Source organism: Leucoraja erinacea, unplaced genomic scaffold (assembly GCF_028641065.1).
Source record: "Leucoraja erinacea ecotype New England unplaced genomic scaffold, Leri_hhj_1 Leri_1156S, whole genome shotgun sequence".
NCBI lineage: Eukaryota > Metazoa > Chordata > Chondrichthyes > Rajiformes > Rajidae > Leucoraja > Leucoraja erinaceus.
In genome coordinates this window covers 12,501-36,500 of record NW_026575403.1, presented here as the reverse complement: position 1 = coordinate 36,500, position 24,000 = coordinate 12,501, and the positions used below count along the sequence as shown (strand labels likewise).

Below are 24,000 nucleotides of genomic sequence, written 5' to 3'. Positions count from 1 at the left end.
GGGAAATCCGTTAAGACCGAGTTGAGAAAAAAAATTTTCACACAGAGAGTGGTGAATCTCTGGAACTCTCTGCCACAGAGGGTAGTTGAGGCCAGTTCATTGGCTATATTGAAGAGGGAGTTAGATGTGGCTAAAGGGATCAGGGGTATGGAGAGAAGGCAGGTACGGGATACTGAGTTGGATGATCAGCCATGATCATATTGAATGACGGTGCAGGCTCGAAGGGCCGAATGGCCTACTCCTGCACCTATTGTCTATGTTTCTATGCATCCTACCACAACCAGAGAGCAGTGCTGAACTACTGTCTACTACCTCATTGGAGATTCATGGATTAACCTTGATCGGACCATGTATAGGAAGGAACTGCAGATGCTGGTTTAAACCGAAGATAGGCACAAGATGCTGGAGTAACTCATCGGAACAGGCAGCATCTCTGAGAGAAGAAATGGGTGACGTTTCTGGTCGAGACCCTTCTTCAGACTGAGGCTGCCACAGCACCAGACTGAAGAAGGATCTCGACCCGAAACGTCACCCGTTTCTTCTCTCCAGAGGTGCTGTCTGATCCGCTGACTTACTTCAGCATCTTGTGACTATCTTTGATCGGACTTTGCTGGCTTTACCTTGCACTAAACGTTATTCCCTTCTCATGCATCTGTACACTGTGGACAACTCGATTGTAACCACACAGAGAGTTGTGAGAATGTGGAATTCTCTGCCTCAGGGGGCGGTGGAGGCAGATTCACTGGATGCTTTCAAGAGAGAGTTAGATTTAGCTCTTAGGAGTCAGGGGATATGGGGAGAAGGCAGGAACGGGGTACTGATTGTAGATGATCAGCCATGATCACATTGAATGGCGGTGCTGGCTCGAAGGGGCCGAATAGCCTACTCCTGCACCTATTGTCTATGTATCTATGTATATATTGTCGTTCCACTGACTGGTTAGCACGCAACAAAAGCTTTTCACTGTACCTCGGTTCCCGTGACAATAAACTGAATTGGCACTGAGTGCCTGGCAGGGGTGGTGGTGGTGGTGGAGGCAGATAGGATAGTGGAGTTTATGAGGCTTTTGGATAAGGGACTCTATTCCATGGAGCGCAGGAGGATGAGGGGTGATCTTATAGAGGTGTGCAAAATCATGAGAGGAATAGATCGGGTAGATGCACAGAGTCTCTTGCCCAGAGAAGGTGAATCGAGGACCAGAGGACACAGGGAAGGGGAATAGATTTAATACGAATCACTAGAGTTTGGAAGATTGAGGGGGGACCTCATTGAAATATACAGAATATATTCAAATGCCAGACACTGCCCGATACAGGCTATATTACTCAAAGACCAAATTGAGCAAGATTTTCCCCAGTGTTTCCCCCACAAATATCATTATCAAGAAGCCACCCATTCTCTTGTACTCTGTACAAAAATAGAACATTTTTGGACAGAGGACTTTAACGTTACCTCTAGAACACTGAAAATTCCACTAGAACCAGACCCAAAACTGATAATACAGGGAATATCGGCTCTGACCTCCCTTCCATCATCGGCTCTGACCTTCCTTCCATCGAGGGGATCTATCGCAGTCACTGCCTCAAAAAGGCTGGCAGTATCATCAAGGACCCAACCCATCCTGGCCACACACTCATCTCCCTGCTACCTTCAGGTAGAAGGTACAGGAGCCTGAAGACTGCAACGTCCAGGTTCAGGAATAGCTACTTTCCCACAGCCATCAGGCTATTAATCTCAACTCAAATAAAACTCTGAACATTAGTAGTCCATTATCAGTTTATTTGCACTTTATCAGTTTATTTATTCATGTGTGTATATATTTATACAATGGTATATGGACACACTGATCTGTTTTGCAGTCAATGCCTACTATGTTCTGTTGTGCTGAAGCAAAGCAAGAATTTCATTGTCCTATCAGGGACAATAAACTATCTTGAATATCAGAGGCATGTGTCAAACTAACGTTATTTCAAAGACGCTTTCTGGATCACGGTCCCTGGGATGGCGGGACTGTCATATGAGGAAAGATTGAAAAGACTAGGCTTGTATTCACTGGAGTTTGGAAGGATGAGGGGGCTGATCTTATAGAAACATATAAAATTATAAAAGGACTGGACAAGCTAGATGCAGGAAAAATATTCCCAATGTTGGGCGAGTCCAGAACCTGGGGCCACAGTCTTAGAATAAAGGGGAGGCCATTTAAGACTGAGGTGTGAAAAAACTTTTTCACCCAGAGAGTTGTGAATTTGTGGAATTCCCTGCCACAGAGGGCAGTGGAGGTCACGTCACTGGATGGATTTAAGAGAGAGTTAGATAGAGCTCTAGTGGAGTCAAGGGATATGGGGAGAAGGCAGTCACGGGTTATTGATTGTGGATGATCAGCCATGATCATATTGAATGGCGGTGCTGGCTCGAAGGGCCGAATGGCCTCCTCCTGCACCTATTTTCCACGGTCTAATATCAGCAAAAAAACTTATACTTAAATTTTGGAAAAAGACAACAGTCCCCTCAGTGAAGATGTGGATTACAGAAATGACAGAGACACGACATCTAGAAAAAATAAGGTTGGCCTTGACTGACAAACCAGACCAACTGTGAAAAATATGGTCTCCTTTTATTTAATTTCTTGAGCAATACAATGTGGAACACAAACTCAAAACTGATTGTAAGGCTGGGTGAGGGGGCGCAGGGGTGGGTCGACGGACATCTCTCCTTTCTCCTTTCTCCTTCTTTTCATCTTTCTCTTTCCTTTTTTCTCTCTCTTTTTTCTTATTTCAATTTAATATTCTGTTTGTAAAATGTTAAACGTGAAGCTGAGCTCGAGTTGTAGAACACTGTTCAGTCATCATCATCTTCCAATAAAATTATAATGAAAAAATAATAATATATTCACTGGATAGAGTGGATGTGGAGAGGATGTTTCCACTAGTGGGAGAGTCTAGGACCAGAGGTCACAGCCTCAGAATTTAAGGAACTTTCCTTTAGGAAGGAGATGAGGAGGAATTTCTTTAGTCAGAGGGTGGTGAATCTGTGGAATTCTTTGCCACCGAAGGCTGTGGAGGCCAAGCTAGTGGATATTTTTAAGACAGAGATAGATAGATTCTTGATCAGTGCGGGTGTCAGAGGTTATGGGGAGAAGGCAGGAGAATGGGGTTGGGAGGGAGAGATAGATCAGCCGTGATTGAATGGCGGAGTGGACTTGATGGGCCGAATGGCCTAATTCTGCTCCCATCACTTATGACCTAAGGAACCTGTGCCCTTCAGAGAGTAGCCTCAGTGGTCTAATGGATGAGGCATTGGCTTCCTAAAGCAGGGATAGAAAATAGACAATAGGTGCAGGAGGAGGCCATTTGGCCCTTTGAGCCCAGCACCGCCATTCAATGTGATCATGGCTGATCATCCCCAATCAGTACCCCGTTCCTGCCTTCTCCCCATATCCCCTGACTCCGCTATGTTTAAGAGCCCTATCTAGCTCTCTCTTGAAAGTATCCAGAGAACCGGCCTCCACCGCCCTCTGAGGCAGAGAATTCCACAGACTCACAACTCTCTGTGAGAAAAAGTGTTTCCTCGTCTCCGTTCTAAATGGCTTACCCCTTATTCTTAAACTGTGGCCCCTGTGTTCAAGTCCCATCTGGGGTGACAAATAACGTTTCTTCTGGATGATATAGACACGGGGCTGTCACGGTAGCGCAGCGGTAGAGTTGCTGCCTCACAGCGCCAGAGACCCGGGTTCCATCCCGACTACGGGCGCTGTCTGTACGGAGTTTGCACGTTCTCCCCGTGACCTGCGTGGGTTTTCTCCGAGATCTTCGGTTTCCTCCCACACTCCAAAACATGTGGGTTTGCAGGTTAATTGGCTTGGTGTAAATGTAAATAGTCCCCAGTGTGTGTAGGATAGTGTTAGTGTGCGGGGATCGCTGGTCGGCGCGGACTCGGTGTGTCGAATGGCCTGTATCTCTAAACTAAAAGATGTTTAAGAAGGAACTGCAGATGCTGGAAAAATCGAAGGTAGACAAAAATGCTGGAGAAACTCAGCGGGTGAGGCAGCATCTATGGAGAGAAGTTAACGTCACCTATTTCCTTCGCTCCATAGATGCTGCCTCACCCGCTGAGTTTCTCCAGCATTTTTGTCCACCTTATAAAAGATGCTGCCTGACCCTCTGAGATTTCTCCAGCACTCTGTGTCTAACATGGCATCATGTTTGGCATGGACATTGTGGGCCGAAGAGCCTTGTTAAAGTCATAAGGAATAGGAGTAGAATTAGACCATTCGGCCCATCATGTTTACTCCACCATTCAATCATGGCTGATCTACCTCCCTCTCCTCACCCCATTCTCCTGCCTTCTCCCCATAACCCCTGACACCCGCACTAATCAAGAATTAGAAGTTGCTGTTCCTGTGTCGTCGTGTGTTCGTGAGAACAGTCCACTGGGCATTCTCAGAAGCAGCAAGGATTTGGTTAAGGGACGCTCGCAATAACTAATGTCCCTCGAGTGCTGACAATATTTAACTCTGGACGTTTGGACCCAAGTTATGAAAGTTACCGACCAAAACTGGAGAATTCCTGGAGATTCCAAAGTCTACAGAGAGATTTATGCCAGTTGGAAGAGTGGGCTGAAAGATGGCAGATGGAGTTTAATGCTGATAAGTGTGAGGTGCTACATCTTGGCAGGACAAATCAAAATAGGACGTACATGGTAAATGGTAGGGAATTGAAGAATGCAGGTGAACAGAGGGATACGGGAATAACTGTGCACAGTTCCCTGAAAGTGGAATCTCATGTAGATAGGGTGGTAAAGAAAGCTTTTGGTGTGCTGGCCTTTATAAATCAGAGCATTGAGTATAGAAGTTGGGATGTAATGTTAAAATTGTACAAGGCATTGGTGAGGCCAATTCTGGAGTATGGTTTACAATTTTGGTCGCCTAATTATAGGAAGGATGTCAACAAATTAGAGAGAGTACAGAGGAGATTCACTAGAATGTTGCCTGGGTTTCAGCAACTAAGTTACAGAGAAAGGTTGAACAAGTTAGGGCTTTATTCTTTGGAGCGCAGAAGGTTAAGGGGGGACTTGATAGAGGTCTTTAAAATGATGAGAGGGATAGACAGAGTTGACGTGGACAAGCTTTTCCCATTGAGAATAGGGAAGATTCAAACAAGGGGGCATGACTTGAGAATTAAGGGACAGAAGTTTAGGGGTAACATGAGGGGGAACTTCTTTACTCAGAGAGTGGTGGCTGTGTGGAATGAGCTTCCAGTGAAGGTGGTGGAGGCAGGTTCGTTTTTATCATTTATGGTCTGAGCGCAGGTATATGGGACTAGGGGAGAATATATGTTCGGCACGGACTAGAAGGGTCGAGATGGCCTGTTTCCGTGCTGTAATTGTTATATGGTTAGAAACATAGAATCATAGAAATTAGGTGCAGGAGTAGGCCATTTGGCCCTTCGAGCCTGCACCGCCATTCAATATGATCATGCCTGATCATCCAACTCAGTATCCCATACCTGCCTTCTCTCCATACCCTCTGATCCCCTTGGCCACAAGGGCCACATCTAACTCCCTCTTAAATATAGCCAATGAACTGGCCTCAACTACCCTCTGTGGCAGAGTGTTCCACAGATTCACCACTCTCTGTGTGAAAAAAGTTCTTCTCATCTCGGTTTTAAAGGATTTCCCCCTTATCCTTAAGTTATATGGTTAATTAAAATATCCATCTCTGCCTTAAAAATATTCACTCTTGGCCTCCACAGCCGTCTGTGGCAAAGAATTCCACAGATTCACCACACTGTGACTAAAGAAAGTCCTCCTCATTTCCTTCCTAAAGGAATGTCCTTTAATTCTGAGGCTGTGACCTCTAGTCCTAGACTCTCCCATTAGTGGAAACATCCTCTCCACATCCACTCTATCCAGGCCTTTCACTATTCTGTAAGTTTCAATGAGGTCCCCCCCCTCATTCTTCTAAACTCCAGCGAGTACAGGGCTCAGTGCCGACAAACGCTCATCATAGGTTAACCCACTCATTCCTGGGATCTTTCTTGTAAATTTGCGCGTAGTACTGCAAATGTGGCCTGACCATTCTTGTAAACCTCCTCTGGGCCCTCTCCAGAGACAGCGCATCCTTCCTCAGATATGGGGCCCAGAAGTGCACACAATATGCTGGCACCTTGAGGAAAAAGCGCAAAGTGCTGGAGGAACTCTGTGTATCAGACAGCACAGAGTGACACAGTGTGGAAACAGGCCCTTCAGCCCAACCAACCCATACTGGCCCAACATGTCCCAGCTACACTCGTCATGGAGTGATACAGTGTGGAAACAGGCCCTTCGGCCCAACCCGCCCATACTAGCCCAACAATGTCCCAGCTACACCAGTCGCACATGGTTCTCTACCGCTGTGCCACTGTGCTGCACTCTACGTAATAACCAAACAATGGTTTAAATGGTTTAATTGGTACACAATCTGCGCCCCCATCAAATTAGTGACATGTCCCCCATCCCCCCCCCTCCCCCTCCATCTCCCCTCCACTCCCTCGCATCTCCCCCTCCCCTCCCTCTCCTTCTCCCCCCCCCCTCCACTCTCTTCTTCTCCTTTCCTCTCCCTCCCTTCCCCTCCCCCCTCCCTCCCCCCCCCTCCCCTCCCCCTCAAATCTCCCTCCCCTCCCTCTCCCTCTCATCTCGCCCTCCCCCCCCCTCCCCCTCCCCCTCCATCTCCCCCTCCCCCTCCCCTCCCTCTCCTCTCTCAGCTCGCTCGCCCTCCCCCCTCCTCAATCTCCCCCTCTCATCTCCCCTCCCTCTCCCTCTCATCTCTCTCTCCCTCCCCTCCCCCTCATCTCTCCCCTCCCTCCCCCTCCCCCTCTCTCTCCCTCCCCCTCATCTCTCCCTCCCCCCCTTCCCCCTCCCCCTAATCTCTCCCTCCCCCTCCACTCTCCCCCCTCCATCTCCCCCTCCATCTCCCCCTCCCTCCCCTCCCCCTCATCTCCCCCTCCTCCCTCCCCCACCCCCTCATTCCCCTCCCCCTCCATCTCCCCTCCCCTCCCATCCCTCTCATCTCTCCTCCCCCCCTCCCCTCCCCTCCCCTCCGCCTCCCATCTCCCCTCCCCCTCCCCTCCCCCCATCCATCTCCCCTGCCCTCCCTCTCCCCCTCATCTCCCCCTCCCCTCCCCCACCCCCCCTCATTCCCCTCCCCCTCCATCTCCCCTCCCCCTCCCATCCCTCTCATCTCCCCCTCCCCTCCCCCATCTCTCCCTCCCCCTCCCTCCCCCTCCATCTCCCCCTCCCCTCCATCTCCCCCTCATCTCTCCCCCCCTCCCCCCCTCCCCTCCCCCACCCCCCTCATTCGTACCCCCCCCCCCCCCCCCCAGGCATGGAAAGACACAAAAAACTGGAGCCGACCTTGTTGAATAAGTTATAATTTAATCATTATTGTCAGAACTTCAGGCTTGGATGCGGTGAGGTGAGGAGAGGGGGAGAACAAGAGGCGGAGGAGGGGGGGGGGGGTCTCTCCTTCACCCCCCCCCCTCCCCCTCCCCCCCCCCCCAGCGGGCGGTGATCGGTGATCCTGTGCGGGGGGGGGGGGGGGGGGGGTGGCCAGAGCGTGTGTTGGGGACTGGGGAGGGGAGGGGGGGACCAGTGTCCAGAGACCCTCTCACTCTCTGGGGTTGATCACCTGGTCATGACCATCTATCTGCTGGTGAAGCCCTCTCCCACTCATCCCCCCCTCCCCCCCTCCTCCTCTCCGTCTTTGTGGTGGGGGTGATTGCCGGGGGAAGGGAGGGGGGGAGTGGGACAATAACGTGTCCAGCCCCACCCCCTGGGTCTCTCCTCCTACCTCCCCCCATCTCCCTAGCCTGGTGGGACCTGGTTTTGGGGGGGGGGGGGGGTGGGGAACGAGAGGGCATCGGGGGATGGGGGAGTCCCCCAAGGTGAAGTGGTTGTGGGCAAGGTGAGAGGGAGAGGGGATGGGAAGGGGGGGAGGGGGGGGGGGAGAGTGTTGGGGGGAGTCCCCACCCCCCCCCCCCCTCCCATCCCCCTGGTGGGCTTCCAACTCTGACGTCAGTAAGGTGGTGACTGAGCCGTGACTTCCTGAGTTGAGCCAAATAAGTCCGTCCATGTCATAGGAGCAGAGTTAGTCCATTCGGCCCATCAAGTCTACTCCGCCATTCAATCATGGCTGATCTATCTCTCCCTCTCAACCCCATTCTCCTGCCTTCTCCCCACAACCCCTGACACCCGCACTGATCTAGAATCTATCATTCTCCACTTTAAACACACCCATTGTCGTGGCCTCCACAGCCGTCTGTGGCAATGAATTCCACAGATGCATCTCCCTCTGACTAAAGTAATTCCTCCTCATCTCCTTTCTAAAGGTACGTCCTTTTATTCTGAGTGCTGTGACCTCTGGTCTTAGACTCTCCCACTAGTGGAAACATCCTCTCCACGTCCACTCTGTCCAGGCCTTTCACCGTTCAGATAGTTTCAATGAGGCTCCCCCCTCATCCATTTGTTGATGGGGAGCATCTAGTGGACAGGACGTATCTCAGGACTTCGGGAAGAAGTGGTCCTGCCTTCAACACGGAGGTGGGAAAAGGGTCACAGCCATCGAGGGTGGCATCTGATGGGGCAGGAGGGAGGTTTGAGGAAGTATCTGCGGAAGTGGGGGGGTGGAGGAGGGGAAAAGGTCCCCCTTCCTCAGGGAAAGGGGCAAGAAGTCCATCAGACCAGCTTGGCCTTCCTTGACCTCAACCAGTGGCCACAGTTCCAGAACCAGGGGCCACACACAGTTTAAGAATAAGGGGTAGGCCATTTAGAACGGAGACGAGGAAATACTTTTTCTCACAGAGAGTTGTGAATCTGTGGAATTCTCTGCCTCAGAGGGCGGTGGAGGCCGGTTCTCTGGATGCTTTCAAGAGAGAGCTAGATAGGGCTCTTAGAGATAGTGGAGTCAGGGGATATGGGGAGAAGGCAGGAGCGGGGTACTGATTGGGGATGATCAGCCATGATCACATTGAATGGCGGTGCTGGCTCGAAGGGCCGAATGGCCTCCTCCTGCACCTATTGTCTATTATCTATTGTCTAACCCTTCCACCCCGTGAACCTGCCAATCCCGCTGCTCAAAGCCGCCCTCCGTCACATCGAGGGGACACAACTCTGAACACACAAGATATGGTGGAAGAGGCCCCTTTCCATGAGGGAGTGTCTCAAAAGCTTCCCTCTCCTTGAGGAAGTCTCTCGAGGTACCCTCTCCGTGAAGAAGTATCTCAAGATGTCTCCTGTACACGAGAAAGTATTTGCCCCCTCTCCAAGAAAAAGTATCTCAAGGTCCCCTTTCAGTGTGGAACTTTCTTGACATCCATTTTCCAAGGGGAAATTTCTCAAGTTGGGTAAAAGGGAAAGTACAACGGGATCTGCGGGTCCTTGTTCATCAGTCTATGAAAGCAAGCATGCAGGTACAGCAGGCAGTGAAGAAAGCGAATGGCATGTTGGCCTTCATAACAAGAGGAGTTGAGTGTAAGAGCAAAGAGTTCCTTCTGCAGTTGTACAGGCCCCTAGTGAGACCACACCTGGAGTATGGAGTGCAGTTTTGGTCTCCTAATTTGGGGAAGGACATTCTTGCTATTGAGGGAGTGCAGCGTAGGTTTACAAGGTTAATTCCCGGGATGGCGGGACTGTCATATGCTGAGAAAATGGAGCAGCTGGGCTTGTACACTCTGGAGCTTAGAAGGATGAGAGGGGATCTTATTGAAACATATAAGATTATTAAGGGTTTGGACACGCTAGAGGCAGGAAACATGTTCCCGATGTTGGGCGAGTCCAGAACCAGGGGCCACAGTTTAAGAATAAGGGGTGAGCCATTTTGAACGGAGACGAGGAAACACTTTTTCACACAGAGAGTTGTTAGTCTGTGGATTTCTCTGCCTCAGAGGGCGGTGGAGGCCAGTTCTCTGGATGCCTTCAAGAGAGAGGTAGATAGGGCCCTTAAAGATACGGAGTCGGGGGATATGGGGAGAAGGCAGGAACGGGGTACTGATTGGGGATGATCAGCCATGGTCACATTGAATGGTGGTGCTGGCTTGAAGGGCCGAATGGCCTACTCCTGCACCTATTGTCTATATCTCCTATCCATGAGGAAGTGTCACTACATGTTCCTGATGGACACCTGCAGCCCAGCCGGACTATCTTGAGGTTCCTATTCCATGAGGAATTATCCGAAGATGTCCCCCTTCTGTAAAGTATCTCGGTTCTCTCTCCGACAGAAAGTATCTCAAAATCCTCTTCGCATCATTCACCTTGTCGCGGTGAAGAGGCCTTGCGTGACCCCATGATTCGGAGAGTGATGCCGTGGGGGGCACCGGCTTCCAGTAGGGCCACCCATGGCGGTAAGGTCGAAGATGAGGGTCCAGACTAGGAACGATCCAACCTACAAGACCTCAACGGCGGACCAGGCAGACAACGACATCCTGAACTCAGCGGCTGTGAAGGCGGATGAAGGCTGCAACAGATCTATCAGCTTATGTGGATAAGTGTGAGGTTATCCATTTTGGTGGCAAAAATAGGAAAGCAGACTATTATCTGAATGGTGGCCGACTAGGAAAAGGGGAGATGCAACGACACCTGGGTGTCATGGTACACCAGTCATTGAAGGTAGGCATGCAGGTGCAGCAGGCAGTGAAGAAAGGGAATGGTATGTTAGCTTTCATAGCAAAAGGATTTGAGTATAGGAGCAGGGAGGTTCTACTGCAGTTGTACAGGGTCTTGGTGAGAGACCACACCTGGAGTATTGCGTACAGTTTTGGTCTCCAAATCTGAGGGAAGGACATTATTGCCATAGAGGGAGTGCAGAGAAGGTTCACCAGACTGATTCCTGGGATGTCAGGACTGTCTTATGAAGAAAGACTGGATAGACTTGGTTTATACTCTCTAGAATTTAGGAGATTGAGAGGGGATCTTATAGAAACTTACAAAATTCTTAAGGGGTTTGACAGGCTAGATGCAGGAAGATTGTTCCCAATGTTAGGGAAGTCCAGGACAAGGGGTCACAGCTTAAGGATAAAGGGGAAATCCTTTAAAACCGAGATGAGAAGACCTTTTTTCACACAGAGAGTGGTGAATCTCTGGAACTCTCTGCCACAGAGGGTAGTCGAGGCCACAGTTCATTGGCTATATTTAAGAGGGAGTTAGATGTGGCCCTTGTGGCTAAGGGGATCACAGGGTATGGAGAGAAGGCAGGTACGGGATACTGAGTTGGATGATCAGCCATGATCATATTGAATGGCGGTGCAGGCTCGAAGGGCCGAATGGCCTACTCCTGCACCTAATTTCTATGTTTCTATGTAATCGCCTTGGTTCCCTTGCCATTGTAATGAGTTGAGTGGTTTGTGACGGAGCTTCTTGGAGTGTAACATCAAGTACACGTTAAACAAACACACGCACACACAGGCGTCTTCATTCTGCCAGGATTGGACTCATTAGCCACCTGAGAGTCCAATCCAACAGAACCTAGACCATGTTGTTTAAGAGGGAACTGCAGATGCTGGAGAATCGAAGGTTACACAAAAAAGCTGGAGAAACTCAGCGGGTGCAGCAGCATCTATGGAGCGAAGGAAATTTCCTTCGCTCCATAGATGCTGCTGCACCCGCTGAGTTTCTCCAGCTTTTTTGTAGAACCTAGACCATCATCCTCGGCCTCGAAGGATAGCCACGACGAGCTCAAAATGTCTCCCTTCCATGAGGCAGTGTCTAGAGGTCTCCTTTCCGTGAGGAGGTATTGCTACATGTTCCCTTTCTGTGAGGAACTATCTTGAGGTCCCTGTTCCATGACGAGGTGTCTCAACAGGTCCTCCTCCACGTCCAGAGGTACCTTCTGCCCACCCAGATGTACCTGGCCCACCTTGGCTGTCCTGGTGGTGGAATCGGACAGCACGAAACAGGCCCTTCGGCCCTACGCGTCCATGCCAACCAAGATGCCCCATCTATGCTAGTCCCACTTGCCACAGCCCAGGGGGGTATGGGTCAGTCAACCAGTTCCCTACTCCACCTCCACCCCCCCACCCTGTTCGTGATGGTGCAGGAAGCCCCTGTGGTTTGGGGGATGGGGATGTACCCCATCTTCTCTCCCCCCCAACTCTACCCCTCTCTCTCCTAACTCTCTCCATCTCTCGCTACCCCTCTCTCCTCCACTCTCTCCCCCTCTCTTTCTCCACCGTCTCTCTCTCCCCCACTCACTCCCCTTCTCTCTATCGCTCACCCCCTCTCTCTCTCTCTCTCTTCCCTTATCTCATCTTCTCCCTTGCTCTCCTTCTCATCACTCTGCTCCCTCTCCCTCTCCCTTTCCCTCCCCTCTCCTCCTCTCTCCCTCCTCTCCCCTCTCTGCTCTCCCCACTCTCTCCTCTCTCTCATCCCCCCTCTCTCTCTCTCTCTCTCTCTCTCTCCCTCTCCTTCTTCCTCCCCTCCTCTCTCCTCGCTCTCTCTCTCTCGCTCTCTCTCTCACACTCTCTCTCTCTCTCTTTATCCCCACATTTCTCATTCTCTCTCTCATTCCCTCTTTCCCACTCTCTCTCTCTCTCTCTCTCTCTCTCTCTCTCCTCTCTCCTCCTCCCTCTCTCCTCTCCTTCTCCCTCTCTCACTCCCTCCCTCTCTCTCTCCCCCTCTCTACAAATGTCTTCTCTGGAAGGCCGTCCCTCCTCTCCGCCCGGGCGTAGGGCTCGAAGGCCGAGGTTCCTGAGCCATACCCGGGAGAGGGCCCGTGGGGGAGGGGGCCGCAGGGACCACCCAGCCGGCGGGGAGGGGAGGGGGTCGGGGGTGCAGCGGAGGGGCCGGGAGAGGCGCTGATGGGAGCATCTAGGCCGCAGGCTTGGTCGGCCTGCGTTAGAGGGCCGGTTGTCTGGGGCAACGGGCCTAGTCCCTGGGTCAGAGGGCCTGAGCCTTGGGATAGAGGGCCCAATCCCTGGGATATCGGCCCTAATCCTTGCTGCGACAGAGGGCCTGTGATCTGGGACAACGAGGCTGAGGCCTGGGAACAGGCCCGGTCTGTTTCTTGGGGCAACGGGCCTAGTCCCTGGGATAACGGGCCTACCCTTTGAGATAAAGAGCCGGTTGCCTGGGATAGAGGGCCCGTTGCCTGGGAGAGAGGGCCCGTTGCCTGGGACAAGAGGGTGGAGGCCAGGGAGCAGGCCCGGTCTGTTTCTTGGGACAACGGGCCTAATCCCTGGCTCTGTGGGCCTGTATCCTGGCGTAACAAACCTAGCTCCATGAACAATGGGCCTGTCCCCTGGGTCAGCGGTCCCGACTCATGGGTCAGAGGGCCTGACCCCTGGGCCAAAGGGCCTGTTGCCTGGGGTAACGGGCCTAGGCCCTGGGATAATGGATCCGTTCCTTGGGAGTAGGGGGGGGAGGTTCCGTGGGAGAGAAGGCCTGTTGCGTGGGATAACGGGCCTAGTCCCTGGGTCAGAGGGCCCGGCCCCTGGGTCAGAGGGCAGACGGAGGTGGACATTGGGAGCAGCCTCCTCTCCTCCAGCAGCCGGAGAATGTTGCAGGTGGCGGCGGCCTCCGACGTTCCCGGCGATCCACCCTCGCTCTCCCGACTCCGGTCCTTCTTCTGCTTGGTCCGACGGTTTTGGAACCACACCTTTACCTGAAACGGCAAGTTCATACGGTCATGTAGGGATGTTCGGCCCATCAAGTCTACTCCACCACTGAGCCATCTCCCCCTCCTAACCCCATTCCCCTGCATTCTCCCCATAACCCCTGTACTAGAAACATCCAAACATAGACAATAGGTGCAGGAGGAGGCCATTCGGCCCTTCGAGCCAGCATTGCCATTCAATATGATCATGGCTGATCATCCAACTCAGTATCCCGTACCTGCCTTCTCTCCATACCCCCTGATCCCCTTAGCCACAAGGGCCACATCTAACTCCCTCTTAAATATAGCCAATGAACTGGCCTCAACTACCCTCTGTGGCAGAGAATTCCAGAGATTCACCACTCTCTGTGTGAAAAAAAAAAAAAATCATCTCCAATCAGTACCTCCAACATCGGGAACATGTTTCCTGCCTCCAGCGTGTCCAAACCCTTAACAATCTTATATGTTTCAATAAGATATCCTTTTAAACTCAACAAAATAGAGAAAACAGAGGAGATTTACTAGAATGTTGCCTGGGTTTCAACAACTAAGTTACAGAGATAGGTTGAACAAGTTAGGTCTTTATTCTCTGGAGTGCAGAAGGTTAAGGGGGGACCTGATAGAGGTCTTTAAAATGATGAGAGGGATAGACAGAGTTGATGTGGACAAGCTTTTCCCTTTGAGAATAGGGAAGATTCAAACAAGAGAACATGACTTCAGAATTAAGGGACAGATGTTAGGGGGGAATAGGAGGGGGAACTTCTTTACTCAGAGAGTGGGAGCGGTGTGGAATGAGCTTCCAGTGGAAGTGGTGGAGGCAGGTTCATTGGTATCATTTAAAAATAAATTGGATAGGCATATGGATGAGAAGGGAATGGAGGGTTATGGTATGAGTGCAGGCAGGTGGGACTAAGGGGAAAAAAAAGTTGTTCGGCACGGACTTGTAGGGCCGAGATGGCCTGTTTCCGTGCTGTAATTGCTATATGGTTATATGGTTAGTGTACAAGCCCAGCCGCTCCATTCTCTCAGCATATGATCTACTCCTGCACCTATTTTTCTATGTTTCTCTGCTTCCCTGTTATGGGCCAAAGGCGGGCCTGTGGGAGTTGTGGAGATGGGGCATGTTGGTCGGTGGTACACGGGCTTGCTCAGCTCAAAGACCTGCTGTGCCTCTGTGCTGCAGGTCACCACGACAAACCCACAACAGAAAATGCATGCCTGGAACACGAGAGGAATGGCGATAAAGCACAACAAACAGCACGGGATACCAGGGAACCGCAGCAAGCCAGACAAAGCAGACAAAACTGGACACAACTCGACACATCCAGTGAAATACAGCAACGAACAAACTCTGACAACTCACACAACATGTATAAAAAACAGTGTTGTAGCAAGGAACTGCAGATGTTGGTTTGCATCGAAGGTAGACACAAAATGCTGGAGTAACTCTCAGCGGGTCAGGCAGCATCTGTGGAGAACATGGATAGGTGACGTTTCAGAGTGCTGGAGTAACTCAGCGGGTCAGGCAGCATCTGTGGAGAACATGGATAGGTGACGTTTCACAGAGTGCTGGAGTAACTCAGCGGGTCAGGCAGCATCTGTGGAGAACATGGATAGGTGACGTTTCACAGAGTGCTGGAGTAACTCAGCGGGTCAGGCAGCATCTGTGGAGAACATGGATAGGTGACGTTTCACAGAGTGCTGGAGTAACTCAGCGGGTCAGGCAGCATCTGTGGAGAACATGGATAGGTGACGTTTCACAGAGTGCTGGAGTAACTCAGCGGGTCAGGCAGCATCTGTGGAGAACATGGATAGGTGACGTTTCACAGAGTGCTGGAGTAACTCAGCGGGGTCAGGCAGCATCTGTGGAGAACATGGATAGGTGACGTTTCGGGTCGGGACCCTTTGCCCTGATTGTTGAGGTGGGGGAGAAAATTGGAAGGTCTGTGGGGTGGGGCAGAGCTGGCAAGGGGGGGGTGGGGGTGGTGGCGGGAGGAGGCAAATCCAGATGTAACACAGGAAACGGTGGGGGTGAGTAAGTTAGTTAACTAACATTAACTAAAACTAACTACAGCACAGTTCACATCAAGAAGGATGGAAGGGGATCTTATAGAAACATATACAATTCTTAAAGGATTGTTTAGATACAGCGTGGAAACAGGCCCTTCGGCCAACCGAGTCCGCGCCGACCAGCGATCCCCACACACTAACACTATCCTACACACGCTAGGGACAATTTTTACATTTATACCAAGACAATTAACCTACAAGCCCGCACGTCTTTGGAGTGTGGGAGGAAACCGAAGATCTCGGAGAAAACCCACGCAGGTCACGGGGAAGAACGTACAAACTCCGTACAGACAGCACCTGTAGTCGGGAACGAAACCCGGGTCTCCGGCGCTGCATTCGCTGTAAGGCAGCAACTCTACCGCTGCGCCACCGTGACCGCCCAAACAGTTATTGGACACACTAGAGGCAGGAAACATGTTCCCGATGTTGGGGGAGTCCAGAACCAGGGGCCACAGTTTAAGAATAAGGGGTAAGCCATTTAGAACCGAGATGGGGAAACACTTTTTCAAACAGAGAGTGGTGAGTCTGTGGAATTCTCTGCCTCAGAGGACGGTGGAGGCCAATTCACTGGATGTGTTCAAGAGAGGGCTAATGGAATCAAGGGAGTTGGGGAGAAGGCAGGAATGGGGTTCTGATTTTAGATGATCAGCCATGTTCATATTGAATGGCGGTGCTGGCTCAAAGGGCCAAATGGCCTACTCCTGCACCTATTGTCTATGTTCCATGCTTTTCCTCATCTCAGCCCTAAATGGCCTATCCCTTGTTCTTAAACTGTGACCCCTCGTTCTGGACTTAAATCCCTTAATAATTTTATATGTTTCTATAAGATATCCTCTCATCCTCCTAAATTCCAGTAAACACAAGCCCAGCCGCTCCATTCTATCAACATATGACAGTCCCGCCATCCCGGGAATTAACCTTGTGAACCTACGCTGCACTCCCTCAATAGCGAAAATGTCCTTCCTCAAATTAGGGGACCAAAACTGCACACAATACTCCAAGTGTGGTCTCACTAGGGCTCTGTACAACTGCAGAAGGACCTCTTTGCTCCTAAACTCAAATCCTCTTGCAATGAAAGCCAACGTGCCATTAGCTTTCTTCACTGCCTGTTGTACCTGCATGTTTACTTTCAGTGACTGATGTACAAGCACACCCAGGTCTCGTTGTACTTCCCCTTTTCCTAATCTGACACCATTTAGATAATAATCTGTCTTCCTGTTCTTGCCACCAAAGTGGATAACCTCACATTTATCCACATTATACTGCATCTGCCATGCATCTGCCCACTCACCCAACCTATCCAAGTCGCCCTGCATCCTCATTGCATCCTCATCGCAGCTCACACTGCCACCCAGCTTTGTGTCATCCGCAAACTTGGAGATGTCACATTTAATTCCCTCGTCTAAATCGTTAATATATATTGTAAATAACTGGGGTCCCAGCACCGAGCCTTGTGGCACCCCACTAGTCACTGCCTGCCATTCTGAAAAGGAACCGTTAATTCCTACTCTTTGCTTCCTGTCTGCCAACCAGTTCTCTATCCATGTCAATACCCTACCCCCAATACCATGTGCTCTAATTCTGCACACTAATCTCTTGTGTGGAACCTTGTCAAAGGCTTTTTGAAAGTTTACAAGTTTAATTCCCGGGATAGCGGGACTGTCATATGCTGAGAGAATGGAGCGGCTGGGCTTGTACACTCTGGAGTTTAGAAGGATGAGAGGCTATCTCATTGAAACGTATAAGATTGTTAAGGGCTTGGACACACTAGAGGCAAGAAACATGTTCCCGATGTTGGGGGAGTCCAGAACCAGGGGCCACACAGTTTAAGAATAAGGGGTACGCCATTTAGAACGGAGATGAGGAAACACTTTTTCTCGCAGAGAGTTGTGAGTCTGTGGAATTCTCTGCCTCAGAGGGCGGTGGAGGCCGGTTCTCTGGATGCTTTCAAGAGAGAGCTAGATAGGGCTCTTAAAGATAGCGGAGTCAGGGAGAAGGCAGGAATGGGGTACTGATTGGGGATGATCAGCCATGATCACATTGAATGGCGGTGCTGGCTCGAAGGGCCAAATGGCCTGCTCCTGCACCTATTGTCTATTGTTGTCTAAGAATGTTGATTCCACTGGGGTTGTGGATGTTCATGTTGTATTCTATTGTGTGGCTTAATGGTAAATCAAACGTCACTGTATCTAACGTGGCAACTAAACGTGAACCTTGAAGCTTGTACCAGTAACCGTACCAAACTGTACCAAACTGTACCAGTTACAGCCCTATACAGCAAGCTGATGCAACTGATACTAAATCAGGAGACATTAAGCTCAGCCGTATACAGCTACAACAGGCTAACCAAAGGCTACAAACCATTCAACATACTGAACAGCGGCCCAATCTCAACCCATTACATCAGCCTCCGCGACATTCAACAACCCAACTGAAGTGGAACTAACCCAAAGCCAAACGTAGTGAAAGGTCGTCTGATTAGAGTGGATGTGGAGAGGATGTTTCCACTGGTGGGAGAGTCTAGGACCAGAGGGCACAGCCTCAGAATTAAAGGATGTTCCTTCAGGAAGATGAGGAGGAACTTCTTCAGTCAGAGGGTGGTGAATCTGTGGAGCTTATAGCTACAGAGGACTGCGGAGGCCAAGTCAGTGGATATATTTAAGGCAAACAATAGACAATAGACAATAGGTGCAGGAGTCGGCCATTTGGCCCTTCGAGCCAGCACCGCCATTCAATGTGATCATGGCTGATCATCCCCAATCAGTACCCCGTTCCTGCCTTCTCCCCATATCCCTTGACTCCGCTATTGTTAAGCCCTATCTAGCTCTCTCTTGAAAGCGGAGACAGATAGATTCTTGATTAGTCAGTCTGAAGAAGGGTTTCGGCCCGAAACGTCACCTATTTCCTTCGCTCCATAGATGCTGCCTCACCCGCTGAGTTTCTCCAGCATTTTTGTCTACCTTCAATTTTCCAGCATCTACAGTTCCTTCTTAAACCATGATCATATTGAATGGTAGTGCAGGCTGCTCGAAGGGCCGAATGGCCTCCTCCTGCACCTATTTTCCATGTTTCTACGTCTATGTTTTCTATGTTAAACATAGATTCTTGATTGGTACAGTACGGGTGTCAGATGTTATGGGGAGAAGGCAGGTGAATGGGATTGAGAGGGATAGATAGATCAGCCATGATTGAATTCCAGAGGTGGCTCAATGGGCCGAAGGGCCTAATTCTGCTCCTATCACTTATGAACTTATGCACGTGAAAATTGCCACAGAAATGGATATCCTCATATATCTTAACTCGTCGTTTGCGCAATATGCAAAATCATTTAACATTGAATGATTTAACTACATAGACGGGGCCAAGGAAAGAGCGTTCCTGTTTCCACCCATCTCTCCACCACCATGTACAAGAAGCAACAAGACAGACACCATTGTATGCAGATACAGAGAAGTGCCTTCAGCTCTGGCTGATCAACTTCTAATCTTATGTGTGGACTCGATAAGAAGAAGACCACTACATAGGCAAGGACATGACCTTGCAAAATGGTTTCAATAAAAATATTGAATAATGTTGAATAAATAGACAATAAACAACAGGTGCAGGAGTAGGCCATTCGGCCCTTCGAGCCAGCATCGCCATTCAATATGATCATGGCTGATCATACACAATCAGTACCCCGTTCCTGCCTTCTCCCCATATCCCCTGACTCCGCTATTTTTAAGAGCCCTATCTAGCTCTCTCTTGAAAATATCCAGAGAACCGGCCTCCACCGCCCTCTGAGGTAGAGAATTCCACAGACTCACCACTCTCTGTGAGAAAAAGTGTTTCCTCATTTCCGTTCTAAATGCTTTACCCCTTATTCTTAAACTGTGGCCCCTGGTTCTGGACTCCCCCCAACATCGGGAACATGTTTCCCGCCTCTATCGTGTCCAAACCCTTAATATTCTTGTATGTTTCAATGAGATATCCTCTCATCCTTCTAAACTCCAGAGTGTACAAGCCCAGCCGCTCCATTCTCTCAGCATATGACAGTCCCGCCATCCCGGGAATTAACCTTGTAAACCTACGCTGCACTCCCTCAATAGGAAGAATGTCCTTCCTCAAATTAGGGGACCAAAACTGCACACAATACTCCAGCTGTGAAATGCGGAAAGTTTGTTTTGTATATCCCAGTGAATAGATGACAGAGTGATACAGCGTGGAAACAGGCCCTTCGGCCCAACCTGCTCATGCTGACTGATATAGAATCGAAGAGAATAGAATACTTTATTGTCACAGGTGACAAGTCACAGTGAAATACTTTGCTTGTAAACCCAAGGTATGCGAATAGTCGCTACATAAAGGGCACTGACAAAGTTACAAATTCCCCTCCCCCCGCGCCAGTTCCCCCTTTGTTCTTCCCCCCCTCCCCCCCCCACCCCCTCCCTCACGGAGGTCCCCCTACTCCGGATCCCCACTGTTCTTCCCCCGGCAGTGGCGTCCTCATTTCCGCGAGGAGCAGGGAGGTTCTACTGCAGTTGTACAGGGTCTTGGTGAGACCACACCTGGAGTATTGCGTACAGTTTTGGTCTCCAAATCTGAGGAAAGACATTCTTGCCATAGAGGGAGTACAGAGAAGATTCACTGATTCCTGGCATGGCAGGACTTTCATATGAAGAAAGACTGGATAGACTCGGCTTGTACTCGCTGGAATTTAGAAGATTGAGGGGGGATCTTATCGAAACGTACAAAATTCTTAAGGGGTTGGACAGGCTAGATGCAGGAAGATTGTTCCCGATGTTGGGAAGTCCAGGACAAGGGGTCACAGTTTAAGGATAAGGGGGAAATCTTTTAGGGCCGAGATGAGAAAAACATTTTTCACACAGAGAGTGGTGAATCTGTGGAATTCTCTGCCACAGAAGGTGGTTGAGGCCACAGTTCATTGGCTATATTTAAGAGGGAGTTAGATGTGGCCATTGTGGCTAAAGGGATCAGGGGGTGTGGAGAGAAGGCAGGTACGGGATACTGAGTTGGATGATCAGCCATGATCATATTGAATGGCGGTGCAGGCTGGAGGGGCCGAATGGCCTACTCCTGCACCTATTGTCTATGTGTCCATGTTTCTATGTTCCGTCCTCATCTGCCGGTCGACACCATCATTGACCGCCGCACCGACCTCTCCACTATAGCCGCCGGGTCCTCTCCAGGTGTCTCCGTGGCTCCCGTCCCGGACTCAGCCGCAGGGTCCGCACACCCGGGGGGCCTAAGCTCAGAACATTGTCCCAGCTACACTAGTCCCACCTGCCTGCGTTTGGCCCAAATCCCTCTAAACCTGTCCGATCCATGTACCTGTCTAACAGTTTCTTAAATGTTGGGCCAGTCCCAGCCTCGACTACCTCCTCCGGCAGCTCGTTCCATACACCCATCAATCACCCTCTGAGTGAAAGACCTGCCCCTCAGGTTCCCAAGGTGCTTTGACAGACCAGTGATGTAGATAAGTTCATAAGTGATAAGAGCAAAAATAGGCCATTGAGCCCATCGAGTCTACTCCGCCATTCAATCATGGCTGATCTATCTCTCCCTATCAACCCCATTCTCCTGCCTTCTCCCCATAAACCTCTGACACCCGCACTAATCAAGAATCTATCCATCTCTGCCTTAAATATATCCACCGACTTGGCCTCCACAGCCGTCTGTGGCAAAGAATCCCACAGATTCACCACCCTCTGACTAAAGAAATTCCTCCTCATCTCCTTCCTAAAGGAACGCCCTGTAATTCTGAGGCTGTGCCCTCTGGTCCCAGACTCTCCCACCAGTGGAAACATGAGACAGGTTCACCGTCCTCTGATTACATTGTCTTTTCCGCTGACTGGATAGCGTGCAACAAAAATGCTTTTCCCTCTACCTCGGACCACTAAGGTGCCAATAATGTGAAGTGAGCTGACCTCAGCCCTGGCCCGATGTTTGTTGACAGGAGCTGTGGGCTGAGTCGCAGATGCCCGACCTCTGCCTGTGTCTCTGTACCTCGAGGGGGGGGGCGGGTGTCACTGAGAAAGGTCACTGACCTGACAAAGGAGCAGCAGCACTTCGAACAAGATGCACATCACCCTGGGGCACTAGCTACCCCCCCCCACCGCCCACTCCCTCCCCTCAACCAGGGAGTGTATCATGGGCACGCTTACTGTCAACTGAACAGTGAAATGCATCCGCCTTGCAGCTGTGCAGGCCCTAGACACAGCCCCATTGAGATCATGTGGATGGCGGGACTGTCATATGCTGAGAGAATGGAGCGGCTGGAGTTTAGAAGGATGAGAGGGAATCTCATTGAAACATATAAGACTATTAAGGGTTTGGACACGCTAGAGGCAGGAAACATGTTCCCGATGTTGGGGGAGTCCAGAACCAGTGCCCACACAGTTTACGAATAAGAGGTTGGCCATTTAGAACGGAGACGAGGAAACACTTTTTCACACAGAGAGTGGGGAGTCTGTGGAATTCTCTGCCTCAGAGGGCGGTGGAGGCCGGTTCTCTGGATGCTTTCAAGAGAGAGCTAGATAGGGCTCTTAAAGATAGCGGAGTCAGGGTATATGGGGGGGAAGGCAGGAACGGGGTACTGATTGGGGATGATCAGCCATGATCACATTGAATGGCGGTGCTGGCTCGAAGGGCCGAATGGCCTACTCCTGCACCTATTGTCTGTTGGCTATTGCAGATATTAGTCTGTGGAACTGATGCGCTACAATGCTGAGAACTATATTCTGCACTCTGTATCTTCCCCTTTGCTCTACCTGTTGTACTGGAGTTTATACATAGCATCATCTGATCTGATTTTCACTGTAATTCAGTACACGGGACACTGGAGCATAGAAGACAGAACTGTACATTACCAGAGAAGTCCCTTCGGCCCGCAATGTCTGTGCCGGACATGATGACAAGTTAAACTGATCTGACCTACAAGCACATGACTCAAATCCCTCCATTCCCTGCATATCCATGTGCCTATCCAAAACCCTCTTAAACGCCACTATCATATCTGCCCCCAACTAGCTCGTGACAGTAACAAATACGAATATTAAATGCAACATCCCCAAGTTGGCGGATGACACAAAGCTAGGTGGCAGTGTGAGCTGTGAGGAGGAAGGTAGGAGGCTGCAGGGTGACTTGGATAGGTTGGGTAAGTGGGCAAATGCATGGCAGATGCAGTTTAATGTGGATAAATGTGAAGTTATCCACTTTGGTGGCAAGAACAGGAAGGCAGATTATCATTTGAATGGTGTCAGATTAGGAAGAGGGGAGGTGCAACGTGACCTGGGTGTGCTTGTACATCAGTCACTGAAAGTAAGCATGCAGGTGCAGCAGGCAGTGAAGAAAGCTAATGGCATGTTGGTTTTCATTGCAAGAGGATTTGAGTTTAGGAGCAAAGAGATCCTACAGCAGTTGTACAGGGCCCTGGTGAGACCACACCTGGAGTATTGTGTGCAGTTTTGGTCTCCTAAATTGAGGAAGGACATTCTTACTTTTGAGGGAGTGCAGCGTAGGTTCACCAGGCTGATTCCCGGGATGGCGGGACTGAAATACGAGGAAAGAATGGTTCGACTAGGCTTATATTCACTGGAATTTCCAAGGATGAGAGGGGATTTCTTAGAGAAACATACAAAATTCTTAAGGGATTGGACAGGCCAGATGCAGGAAAAATGTTCCCGATGTTGGGGGAATCCAGAACCAGGGGTCACAGTTTAAGAATAAGGGGAAGGCCATTTAGGACTGAGCTGAGGAAAAACTTTTTCACCCAGAGAGTTGTGAATCTGTGGAATTCGCTGCCACAGAAGGCAGTGGAGGCCAATTCACTGGATATATTCAGGAGAGTTAGATTTAGGTCTTAGAGCTTCAGGAATTAATGGATATTGGGAGAATGCAGGAACGGGGTAATGATTGTGGATGATCAGCCATGATCATATTGAATGGCGGTGCTGACCCGAAGGGCCGAATGGTCTACTGCTGCACCTATTTTCCATGTTACTAGTACCGCTGGTCGGCATGGGCTCAGTGGGCCGAAGGGCCTGTTTCCGCGCTGTATCTCTAAATTAAATAAACTAAACTAGGGGAATCGAGAACCATGGGCTTAAGGTGTGGGGGAAGAAAGAATTAATTGGAATCTGAGGGGTAACATTTTCACATAAAGGGTGGTGGGTCTATGGTATATCTGAAGAAGGGTCTCAACCTGAAACGTTGCCCATTTGCTCTCGCCAGAGGTGCTGCCTGTCCCGCTGAGTTACATAGGAACATAGAAACATAGAAAATAGGTGCAGGAGGAGGCCATTCGGCCCTTC

The 24,000-nt window shown here is 50.3% G+C and overlaps 1 protein-coding gene across 1 annotated transcript in view; it reads right to left on the bottom strand.

The window, feature by feature from the left end:
- Nucleotides 1–8,049: 8,049 nt before the first annotated feature.
- The window catches only part of LOC129715388 (decreased expression in renal and prostate cancer protein-like), a gene marked incomplete at its 5' end in the record, with an annotated part of 17,351 nt that continues 1,400 nt past the window's right edge, over nt 8,050–24,000 (bottom strand). The window contains 2 exons of the mRNA XM_055665273.1: nt 8,050–8,130; nt 12,650–13,627. Of these exons, the coding sequence (XP_055521248.1) occupies nt 8,050–8,130; nt 12,650–13,627 (1,059 nt within the window). The remainder of the gene's footprint in view (nt 8,131–12,649; nt 13,628–24,000) is intronic.